Source organism: Nyctibius grandis, chromosome 1 (genome assembly GCF_013368605.1).
Source record: "Nyctibius grandis isolate bNycGra1 chromosome 1, bNycGra1.pri, whole genome shotgun sequence".
Lineage (NCBI taxonomy): Eukaryota > Metazoa > Chordata > Aves > Nyctibiiformes > Nyctibiidae > Nyctibius > Nyctibius grandis.
Genome location: NC_090658.1, coordinates 22842993 through 22855375, shown reverse-complemented (window position 1 = coordinate 22855375; position 12383 = coordinate 22842993). Strand labels below are relative to the sequence as shown.

Here is a 12383-nt window from a genome sequence, read left to right as displayed (position 1 = left end):
TGATATTGAATGGCATTCGTGAAAAATAAGTAAGACTTACTGCCTGGGTTTGATGAAAGACACCATCTCTTCCGTAATAAACAGAGTATGTGACAGTGATCCTCTTGGCATGCTTGGAAGAACGTCTTGAGTCTCATGAACCAAGAGAACGCAACTGTTTTGAGGTGAATACACTTGCTGCATTATACAGGGATTATGAAGTACACCTAAGCCTAAAGAATTCTCTAAAGAATCTGAGTTGAAACTGCATGATAGGTTTATTAAAAGTTATCGTTAGTCAAAAATTAATATAGCACCTGGTATATATATGTAATAGATTAAAATCACAGCTGATCATCTTCAGAAATAATTATACACAGGGAATCTTCTTCCAATAGACATATTCCTGGTGGCACTCCACAGGCGTCTGATAAAGACACTACACAGCAAAAAGCTAAGAATGCAAAACTAGAAAAAACCCAACCCAAACAGTAAGCCACAGCACCTAGCATGCAGGCAATGTCAAAGTTGCTATTGTGGCAAATATCAACAAATCAATTTTTACAGCTCTCAAGCTGTGCTTTTGAAAGAGGCTGCTGGTTTTTGGTGATTCTGAATTATTTTGTTAAACTCTCATCTCCCCTTCTCAGAAAATACTGGCTTATCAAAACTCAGTTCAAGGGGATGGACTGACATAGTGAGGGCTTTCTCCAGTCTTTCACTGCCATTTCTTCTAAAACGCAGAGGAAGCTGCTTGCTACGAAACAACCAATAATCTCCTGAAGAGGACACCTTCTGGGAACACGCTGATTGAACAGTCGTGATAGGACTTTGGTTTCTCATATCTTAATTCACTTATACACCATACTGCTGGCTCAGTGTGAAGAAGATAGAGGGAAAGCATGACATACAGAGCTTCAAAGACAGCAAGTTACTATAAAGAAAAGCACATGAATTATCATCTACGGTTATCAGAGTAATAAACTCAAGATTGCAAGAAAGTAGATTTAGATTAAAGAAGAGAAAAACAACTTTCCTAGGATAAGATCATGGACCACTGGAGCAAAATGCATAGGGAGGCCCCAAGGATGGAGATTCTCCAGCTTTATAGAAAAACACCCAAGAACTGACTTTGTGCTTCTGAAATAGAAGGGAAGTGACAATACAAGCTAGTTAACTATGACTGAAGACCACATCACCATATCAGAGGAACTGCTTTTGCTTTTGGTGTTAAGGCGACAGTTTGACTGCATTCATATTACGGGTACTTGAAGAAAGAAAAGGCAGCAAGATGAAATTGTAATCTTAGCACCCTGTACACAGAGTGACATGGCACAAAAAAAAAAAAATAAACCACACGAATTCCCCAAAAGCAAGGTGTGACTCTTAAAACCACCTTTTTAACTCAGATACAAACCAAATCTGGAAGGATCTTAAGAGAAAAGGATTATACTGCAAAGACATCCAGCTAAGAAAACAATCTTTGTAATCACATTCTAAATGGATATAAACAGGTAAAAATGATTTTGTCAAGGCTACACAAGAAACTAACTGAAAACTCAGAAAGATGGGAGCTTGAATAAAAGATTAAAACTGTGGAGAAAGAAGAAGAAAGGCTGTTTCTTAGCAAGACAGCCAAATAACATGATTTAGAAAGCAAGCTAAGTCAAAGCTGACACACACTATTCACTGATGTGACAAAGGCTAGGAGCATTCTCCACAGTGATTAAATAAGGGAGTGGTATATATATTAAAAAAAAAAAAAAAAAAATATCATGATAGCCCAGATGGGATACTGGAGTATCAGAAGTGTGAGGTGAAGGACTGTGTGAGGTGGGGATAAGACTAGTTATGGACAATTTCTTGTTATAAAAACTGGTTCTATTTGTGCTTTGCTATAATAATTAAAAAACTATACTGTATAATAAGTTCTTTCTACTACTCCATCTGCTGCTATATCCCTATCCTGTCTTCAGCTGTATCATCTTGAATATTTCTCTCGGACAACCATTTTGTTATTTCTCTTCAAACCAAGACCACCACAATAGTATACCATCATTTTTATGTTAAATATATTTATTTAAAACAAAACTATGTTTGTAGAATGCTAGCTAGAAACTTGTTTTCAGCTGGCAGATTAAAGCCCCCACCCAATAAGCAACTATAATTTAGTAATTAAACATTTTGGTAGTATAATTAGTGCAAATACATATAACTTGCTAAGTAAGAAATATAATAATTAAGATGTGCAATTATACAATTATCATGTGTAATTACATAGGCTTTCTAAAAACTTTGCTTGACATGATGAAAGACTGTGGGTTACATCCAAATAATCAGTTCATATCACAGATTTAAATGACGGAATGTTTTTCCTCCAGAATAAACTATCTGCAAATGCAAACAGTAGAAATGACAGAGCAGCTCTGTAATTAAGAATATCAGTAATGATATCAGAGTTAAGAGTCTAGGCTTTATAATGAAACTAGTCTAGATTTTCAAGATAGCTCCTGGTGCAGAGATGCTCATATAAAAGGTGCTTTTGCTCTACCATATTAAAGAAAACCTAAGCTTGAGTTGCAATACATCTGTACAAAATGGGCCAAACAAGGTACTACCACAACTGTTTCCATCTATTCTTTGGTTAGAATCATTTGCTTTTTAAATATAAGCACTACTGGAACAAAACAAACAAACAAAGCAGGACTACATCTATTTGAAGATTCTTAGATTGACATGATGGTTATCACATTTCAAAACCTTGAGCAATTTTTTTTATGGTATGAAGATCAACCAGGGAACAGTTGAAAAAAAAAATGGAAATAATTGTTGCAAGTAAAACTTTGAGAGTGTTTCAGGTACTGAATTAAAAGGTATCTTGTACTGCTGAGAACAGACTAAAAAGAGTCCTGCTAGGAACTGCTTCCATTGTAATTTTTGTTAAACAATAGGTTTCTATGAAAAAAATTATGAATTCATGTGGTTTTCTTGTCCTAATTCTTTACACACTAGAAGATCTGCTGTGTAGAAAACCCAGGGAACTGTAGTTGTAGAAGAAAGAAAAACATCATTACAGTACAACAGATGATAAACACATTAGTATAACAACTGGTATAGGGCAGATTGTGAGAACACTGACACTTTACACACAGGTTTTCAGAATCCATCACTGGAGTACCTCAATTCCACCATTTAAGAAGGAAATTTCATCATAAACTAAGTACATTCACTTATTCAATTAATAAACAGTACTATAGTTCAGATTTCTGATGCCAAATTAATTATAGAGCATTAGTGGAGTTCTTTCTCTTTGTGGGTTGGTTTTTTTTTTTTTTTTTTTTTTTTTTTTTTTTTTTTGTTTTTTTTTTGTTGGTTGTTTTTTTTAAAAAAAGAAAACCTAGACAGATAACCAAACGGAAGAAGGTGCAGGGTTATCAGAGCACTAGCTATAGGAAAGCTTGAAACTCCTTTAATCCAGACTCATTAATGCAGACTACTCTTCCTTCTCAAATTAGATACGAAGCGTGCTCAAAGTTTAGTTGGAAAAGAACTTGGAAATTTCTTCCTGTCACAAAGTGTCACACCTCCACGACCCTAAGCCAGCTCTTTTGCAGCTCCACAGTCACTCTTGAATTAGCGAGCAAAACACCAATATTTATGAAAAAATTTTTTTTTTTACTGAAGGATAAATTTAAGTATGTATACACAGTCCTGTGTGTAGATTCACATATTACAAGACAGTCATTGAAGAAATCCCAGAAATAATTCCAGGAGAAGGGAAATCTAGGAGTTCGACCAACAGCCTACGTTCTTGCTTGCTTTGCTTCTTGCCCACAAGTCTTACTTTCCATTCTGCTCAGTGACACATCATCAACAGCAAGAGAGTGCAGACAGCACTATAAACTGGTCATTACAGAGACTGTTGGGAGAGATGCAAGATATGAGTTAAAGAGCTTTGCTAGCAGAGATGGGCAATGAACCTAGTGCTTGCACTTACCCTGTTCAGTACTATGAATGCTAAGGAGTTACACAAAGACGAGATGATGCTTCTGCCACCACCACTGGCATTGTTTCCCAGGACACATATGCAGCTTTAGGTACTCTTCTCATGAGAATCATAGAATCACTTTGGTTGGAAAAGACCTTTAAGATCCTCAAGTCCAACTGTTAACCTAGCACTGCAAAACCATGTCCCTAAGCACCACATCTACATGTCTTTTAAATACTTCCAGCGATGGTGACTCAACCCCACTTCCCTGGGCAGCCTGTTCCAATGCTTGAGAACCCTTTTGGTGAAGAAATTTTTCCTGATATCCAACCTAAACTTCCCCTGGTGCAACTTGAGGCAGTTTCCTCTCATCCTATTGCTTGTTACTTGGGAGAAGAGACTGACACCAACCTTGCTACAGCCTCCTTTCAGGTAGCCATAGAGAGTGATAAGGTCTCCCCTGAGCCTCCTTTTCTCCAGACAAACCACCCCAGTTCCCTCAGCCACTTCTCAGAAGGCTTCTGCTCTAGACCCTTCAACCAGCTTCGTTGCCCTTCTTTGGACTCACTCCAGCACCTCAATGTCTTTCTTGTAGTAGGGGGCCCAAAACTGAACACAGTATTTGAGGTGTGGCCTAGAAGGCTCTGAAATCTAAATTTTGTGTCAGGAAAGGAACTTGCCTACAATTCTACCTCAAATGCCTAAGCTCTGCAAGGAAAACGGTGTTTCAGTCATATCTCTACATTTGCTAATTCTGTGCGTGATGTTTTAGGCCTGATGTTGAAATACCCAATGACCTACACATGCACTGAATATGACAGTAGGGGATAGAACTAATTATTTTTTAAAAATTATTACTTTTATTTTTCTCTAGCAACCAGAAGCCAACAAAATATTTATTGTAGTTTGTAGGTGCTTACACCTTTTGAGTCTTGCTATCCTCTTAGTACTAAACGAGTCAGTCATTAGTCAACCAAAAATAAAGTCGCCTTTTAGAGACATATTGCTGATAAAAAACCCATACTTCATCTTCTAAATAGTGCGATTAAGATTTAGTAGGCATAGAAAACAAAGACATCAAGATGAAAAAAAATAGGAAATGAAAAGAACTACCCTTCTTCAAATGTAACTTATTTTTAATATCTCTCATTGCTTCAATTTGGTCTGACACAGACTTTAAGAAACACAGGTATATGGAGAAAGATTTTTATAACAATTTTTTTTAAGGTGAATATATTTAACTATTAGCATTTATATCACTTCACAGTTCCCAGTTACTGTCAGAAAATTCTTAATATCACTTGCATACCATTTGCTACCTCAGTTCTTACAGGGAAGAAAAACAAAAGCACTTTAAAAGAAATTTCTTTCAATTTAGTTATATTCTGTGACTTGTCTCCAAATTCTTCCCATTCTATTTTACTATCCTTTGTTTTTCCCACACTAGTCCCTTGCTGTCTTCTTCCTCCTCCTTCAATTCATGCTTTCACATCAAAAAATCAACCCAATCCTACCAAAAAGCAATAGAAATAAAACATACCCATTACAAACAAAATATTGTTTCAGTCACAAGGTATCACTACTTGTGAGATAATCTCTTTGCTTCCTGCTTCTACTGTTCTAGATATTTAAAACCGTAAAGCTCCCTGGGTCTAGGATTACTTTTATGTTCTATTTTTGTATTGCCCAGCCCAATGGGAACCTGAAGCTTTGGGGTCTCATGATGCTCATGCTCATCAGTAATTAGTTTATTTGCTAAAAAACTCCAAATTTAATTGACAATTTGCAGATAGAATACACACAAGAAATATCTTGCTACTGTCAAAAAGAAAAAGCACAGAACAACCCTGACACCATGCTAGACACACTGATGAATTCAGTTTACACAAAACTAAATAGTACTCTAAAATACCTGCCTTGGGAGCTTGTGTATGGGGGTAGCATCCACATCCAACAGAGGATTTCAGCTGGACAATGATGAAAAGTCCATATGTTACAGTGCCACCATAAATTATGTTAGAACGTATGGTCAGGCCACAGAGGGGCTCCAAAAATAGGTTAGAAACAGCTCTCTGACTGAAAACAAATTGCTTAAATTCCAATATGAGAAAACAGTGTTCTTGACATATATTTTCATGTGGCTACTGCTGTTTTGAGCTAAGTCTGTAGAGATGGAATACAATATGCTGCTACTTTAAATTTGGAAGTTGTTATTCCATAAAGACACTAAAATGCAGAGAAATCTGCATGGGTCTGATGCCTCCAGGCTTTGAGATTTATTATGAAATAAAGAAAAAAAATGAATGATGATATGTCAGTTGGCCTGGACATCAGCTATTGAACCTGCATTATGGAAGGAAGGAAATCTCAAAAGACTTTTAATCATCAACTTTAAAATGTTTAAAATAACTATCATCACACAGCTGAGGTGTGTATAAATGTAACACTTTTGAAATATAAACAAAAGAAGATACAAGCTAGAATAATATTCTCCCATTGCAGTTAATACTCTTAAAATTAAAAGAACACCTGACTCTACATATCTATAATGCATCACTTCACAACTTTGAATCTTTTAAAGCCAGGATTAAGCTTTGTAAGAACCTACCCTGAATGCAAAATAAGACAGCTTTACAGAAGAAACTGCTGTTAAGCAGCTTGCAATCTATATACTATAAAATTCTAACCTCTAATAAAATCACCTTCATTTTAAAATGATGACATCTGATGGGATTTTTTCTTGCCACTAAGTATCTTAAAACACAAGTACAAAACAAATTTACAAAGTGCAATTATATTGACTTCATAAATTAATATTCAATAAACTCAATTGTCTTCTGTTGAAGAAGTGCTACACCTCTAAGGGGGGAAAATCAATCTGGGATTCACTGATTAACATGTTATGTTGATTAATCCTATGATCTCATGGAAAAGTCTGAAGATCAAACAAATATTAGATAAGCTGCCATGTTAAACTAAGCAGCATTCAGTTTTCACATTTTATTTCTGATGTACAACATTTTTTTGAATTATCCTTCATGCTTGTCTGATAAACACATTTGAAAGCTACACATGTGATGTAAACCCAGCAGAGCTGTACTTAGCACAGAAAAGTATCAAGTTAAGATACATAAGACAATCAGGATTTATAGTAATTATAAGAAACTTGCCAGGGGCTAAGCAACTCTGCTACTTCTGCAGTAGCACTTATGATGCTTTTGCATTTTTGCCAATTTCTGCATTCTATTTTGATATTTTCAGGTAGTCTAAATCATGCTACTGGGAAAACACAGACCAAAAACTCCATTGTGCTTGTATTTCTAAATGTTTTTGCATTACCATCTTAAAGTTTTCAGTAACTTGGCACTAACTGGTCTAACTTGACTTCCTGACTCAAAGAAATAAAAAGCTCTGTTAATGTAAAGATCACTTCTTAGGATCACCTTTGGCTAAGGTAAAACATAAGCTTGAAATAAATGAAAAATTTAGTTATTTTAATTGCCATTGCTGTACCAAGCAGCACAAAGCCATATTGTCCCACAGCATGAAGTGATCAGATATCTGCCCAAAATGATGGACAGCTCTGGCCCACTGAACAGGCAAAAAAAATCCCATTTACTCTCTGCCAGATGGGACCTACTGGACGCTTCAGCACAAACAACTCATCCTTCTTCAGACTTTCTTGTCCGACTCTTGAGCTAGCTCCAGCTGATAATGATGGATATCAAGGCTACAGTAAAGTGGGTGACAACAGCAGCCTTGTTATAACTGCCAGTCTTTCAGTCTTGTCATTATTACACATTGAAGATTTATTTGAGTTTATTGTTGTGCACTGGGTCTAGCCATTTACAATTCATCACCTACTACAGAAGGTTCAAGATAGTGGCCATAGCTGTAATTGCCACCTCCACCTGCTTCTGGAAATTATGAGGTCACCTGCTAGGGCAGCCCAACATCCACAGGGCTCCTCAGGTCTCCACGAGCACCTGCAGTGAATACTACTGATGTTACTCCCGATATGTTTGGAACCATTATCTTGGACAGTCTGAAATGCCAGATTTTGTTTGTAGTTATGGTATACACACAGATCATCCCTGAAGTTCTAATTCTTTAACAACACAACAAAAATTTACACCTGCTTCAGAATCCAGTGAATCAGTGTCATAAATTCTGTCTTTGTAAGCTAATATTCATTTTATGTATCTATAAAGAATTAATGTTACCTTAAGTACAACAGGAGTGTACTTTTCAGACAGGCTTTCTTAAGACTACCAAACAACATGAGGCACAATGTGCTAATGTTAAACAAATCAAAAATAAGTAGCTTAAGAAAATTTCATGCAAAGAATCATGTACTTTTACCATGGGTTTCTTACTGCATAAGTATTTTAAAAGTGGAAATTGTTTACTCACTGCTGAAGTTTTCCTCAGTATTGGTAAATAGTCAAGTATACAAATTCTGTCTTGAGAACACTGGTTCTTCATCAGCTCCTCCATTCCCACTACTTACTGAAATATTTTCTGGCTTTAATAGTCTCAATACTCACTTCTTTTTTCATTATTAGAACAATTACCGTTATCTAAAGTGAAAAATCTTGTGAAGCATGGATTTATCTTCTATTAGCAATCAAGGATATATTATTAAGAAAACCTGCTAATTTCTCTAATGTCCACAATATTCTACAATCCCTAAAACTCAATATATGGAAACGAAGAGTAATGCTTCTGCTGTTCATTACAGGCAGTCATTTAAGGCAGGAGGGAACAAGTCAAGGTTTGAGTCAAGTGGCTTGATGAAGGAAAAAAATTAAAATTCTGTTCAGGCTTAAGCTGGGCTGAAGGTCATCAGTAAAGAGGGTTAACTAGGACCTCACAGCAAGCAGTAAGTAAACACAGCAGAAATGCTTCTACCTAGAAGTCATTCAAAAGGTGCAGTTTTTGAAAAATAAAAATAAAATGTAAGTCTGATCTGGTTAATGGTTACATATGCTGCTTAAACCCAAGAAAAAAAGTTAAGTTTTCTGGTATTGTTAGATTAGCAATATTCTTTCAGTTCCTATGTTAGCAATATTGCATGAGGGAGAACTGTGTTATATTTATGAAGAATTCAATAAGTATAAACTTACTATACACTCTTAGATTTATGGAACTATCACATGAACATCAAGGTTATTAAAAAAATAGTTCAGGATTCAAGTCAGTCATTAAAAAGGTATTTTCCAACAAAGTCTCATACAGAAATGCAAACATACATCAAATGATTAAATTATTCAGAACTCAACATGACCCAGCATTATTAAAATATCACTGATGGATTTGCACATTTCACTTTCAAGTAACTCCTTTCATCCAGGAGAAGCTCTCTTCTCCCCCATCTTCCCCTGATGTCAGACAAACAAGAGACAGATTTGTCTTGGAGCAATTTCCTTTTTTAAGCAGCATCATTTAATTTCCAAATGCAGAACTATCTAATAAAGTAAAATGATTTAAGGTCTCAGTTATGAGGTTTCCAATAAAGAGTAGTATCTTTCCTACACTACAAGATACAAATAGTTTGGAAAAGCATGTCAGTATAAGAAAATACTGAAGCACTTTTCAGGCTTTTCATCTCAAAGCAGAGCTTTATTCTGTTATTGCCTAGTATAAAGTAAAACAGGAAACTCTTTATTTAGACAGTCTTGCATCATTATTTCACTTGTTTAAAAGCCACATCAGGGCTGAACTTTATCACGTCCAATTAAGTAAATCTACTTAAAAAATATAAAAATACATATTTAAGTTTAATAAAAGATCAGAGCATGAAAGCGTATATTTGCTTTGAATTCTGAATAAGTATAGCGGTTTAGCAAACAAGAGGGTCTTGTTATTAAACTTCAATCGGTTATAAGTTATGATGTTTTATTTTTGAAACATATTTAATGTAACACAACTGAGTATTTTTTCATTTCACAATTTAAAATATTTTCCTATTTAAAATTTATTATAAAATACCATTTAGACTACAATCAACCCCCTGGTAGGAGCCTGAGTACTCCGAAACACAAGACAATCATTATCAGGGTATCAAACTTTCCAGGTTCCACTTAAGTACAAGCTGTATCTGCAACAGGAAAGTGTAGTCAATATACTAAGACGATTTCAGACTAGATTCTTTGTCACATATATTGCATATACTTTATGAACAGTATTCCCAAAATAACACAAAATCTATGAAGAGTTGTGAAAATTGGTTTTATTCAGGATTAGTGCCAGATTTGGAAAGTTCTCTTTTCCCAAGCATGTTCTTAAGGTTCATCTGACATGTTGCTTCTGTAGCTCAGCACTTTTGGGCAGGGACATGGAAATCCAGGTTGCTCCTTTACATTACTGGAATACAAAATAAACTGTTCATATTTCAGTTTTTGTGAATGCAGCGAGAGTCAAAAAACTTAGAGACCTCGGAAAGAGACTGCACTGCATCTATGGGTAAAGTGGAGACCAAGCAGAGCAAGAAAAAGCGTCAGGCCAAATGGCATTAGCCTTTAGTTCTGCATTGACAAATTGAAGTGGCCTCTTGGTATTCATGAAGACAACAGGTAAAGAGAGGTAATGGTGCTTCTACTTGACACAGCATTCTTGGGCTTTGGGTATAAGGTAAAGTTTTAAATCTAGGTATTTGTTAAATCAGATATTTATTAATAAAAATTATTCAGCAGCATTTCCAATAAAGAAGAAATCCAACAGAAAAGTTAAAGAAAACTTAATATATTCGGGATTATGAAGTGCCCTTTCATTCATAATGATCAAGAGGCATGAAAAACTGACTAGTACGTGAGTCTGTGCTTTAAATAAAGGGAGGGAAAGTAAATGGATGTCAAGAATCTTAGAGGAAGACTTAATTGATGCTGAAAAATATAAATTAAATGGTGACAGAAATGCAATGCTACAAATTACTAAAATAGCTTTAAAAAGTTTTTTTTTAATGCCTTAATTTGACATGTGATAAAAATCATCACTTAAAAAAGATAACATTATTTGCAAATTGAGCAAGAGGACCTGATGATAGCCATATATAATCAGTTGTCACCTTGCAGCTCAATTAGCCCTCATGTAAAAATGAGGCATGTAAGGAGAAATGAGGTTTTGACATTATCTCTGCCAGCAAGATAATTACACAGCCTTCATTTAACAGTAGGGCAACACTACTGTAGCAACAAATTAACTCAGCTCCATTTGCAATTCATGGTGTGTTTTCTCATTTAATACCATTTGTCTTACCCCAAGTGAATGTTTCCATTAGTTTTCTCCAGCACAGCAAAATAGTCTTTGACTTCATACATTACATCACCAACTACTTTAGTTCAGTAACTTTCAGAAAGCTGTATAAATTTGATTAAATGATTCTTCCCCTCCCCCCAGTTTTAACAAAACCATTCTTTTTTTGATTTACAGCCAAATAATAATACAGCAGGTGGTTTTGGATTTAATATGCAAGGAACTGATTCCATTCTGCATTCATTTCATTCCTGTAGTTGACATCAAAAGCCCCAATTTCCTTCATTTTATGAAAAATATATAAATACACATGTATCTGTTGTAAGGCCAAATGAAACTTCACCAGTGCTGGAAACTAAAATGATACACATTGCTTAATGGAAGCATTATTAAGTAGAACAAGTTAGTGCATAAAACTGAAACCCAAAGACTTAAACCCAGATTGTCATGTCTGCCTTTTGTTAATGTTCAGAAAATGTTCACACACTTTTTTTTTAATGCATGCAACTTCTGAAATGATACTAAGCAAGAGACCGTGGGCCAGAACTAACTTTCCACAAACTTGGATGTATGCTAACCTACAATTAGTCTTACCTTAATGCTTGCCAGGTCTACAAATAGTTAATGTTTGAATAGAACTCTGAAGAGCTCCTTAGTGCACATACTAAACATTCACGTACAAAACCTAAGAATACCCTTCCTGGCAGTAATCATCTAGCTCTATATGTAGTTTTCGTAAGTTTGAAGAATAATCAAGAGTCACCTGCTGGTGGCTTCACTGCCAACTAAGCAGAAGGTAGCATAAGTGTCTGAAAATTACCATACTTTGTGGCCTAGGAAAGTGTTTACATAATATTACATTGTTTTGTAAACATTTTCATTTCTAGTCAGCTTTATAATGTACACAACTGCTAAACCTCTTTCTGAAAGCAACATCAATAGTTTAAAGTTTTTTCTAAATCTTTAAAAATACCTGTCTTCTAAAGCAAGGTCCAATCTGCATCGGAATTTCAATTACACTGGAACTAGAAAATGCATGAGGACTCTCTAGCCTATGTTACTCAGCAGGAAATGATGAAATTAATTACCAATTTCCAAAGTTGATTTCTCAGCATCTTCATTTTCTTCCTCATAACTACTCCTTCATTGTAATAAAAAGAAG

At 35.3% G+C, this 12383-nt stretch overlaps 1 protein-coding gene across 2 annotated transcripts in view; it reads right to left on the bottom strand.

Annotated features, from left to right (window-relative positions):
* The window catches only part of GPATCH2 (G-patch domain containing 2), a 140029-nt gene that overhangs the window by 64564 nt on the left and 63082 nt on the right, over positions 1-12383 (bottom strand). Inside the window, exon 6 of one of the 2 annotated variants that reach the window (XM_068409281.1) lies at positions 10250-10333. The exons of the other annotated variant lie outside the window; for it this stretch is intronic. Within the exon in view, the coding sequence (XP_068265382.1) occupies positions 10331-10333 (3 nt within the window). The 3' untranslated portion in view covers positions 10250-10330. Of the gene's footprint in view, positions 1-10249; positions 10334-12383 lie in introns of those variants that run through there. 2 annotated transcript variants of the gene reach the window in all.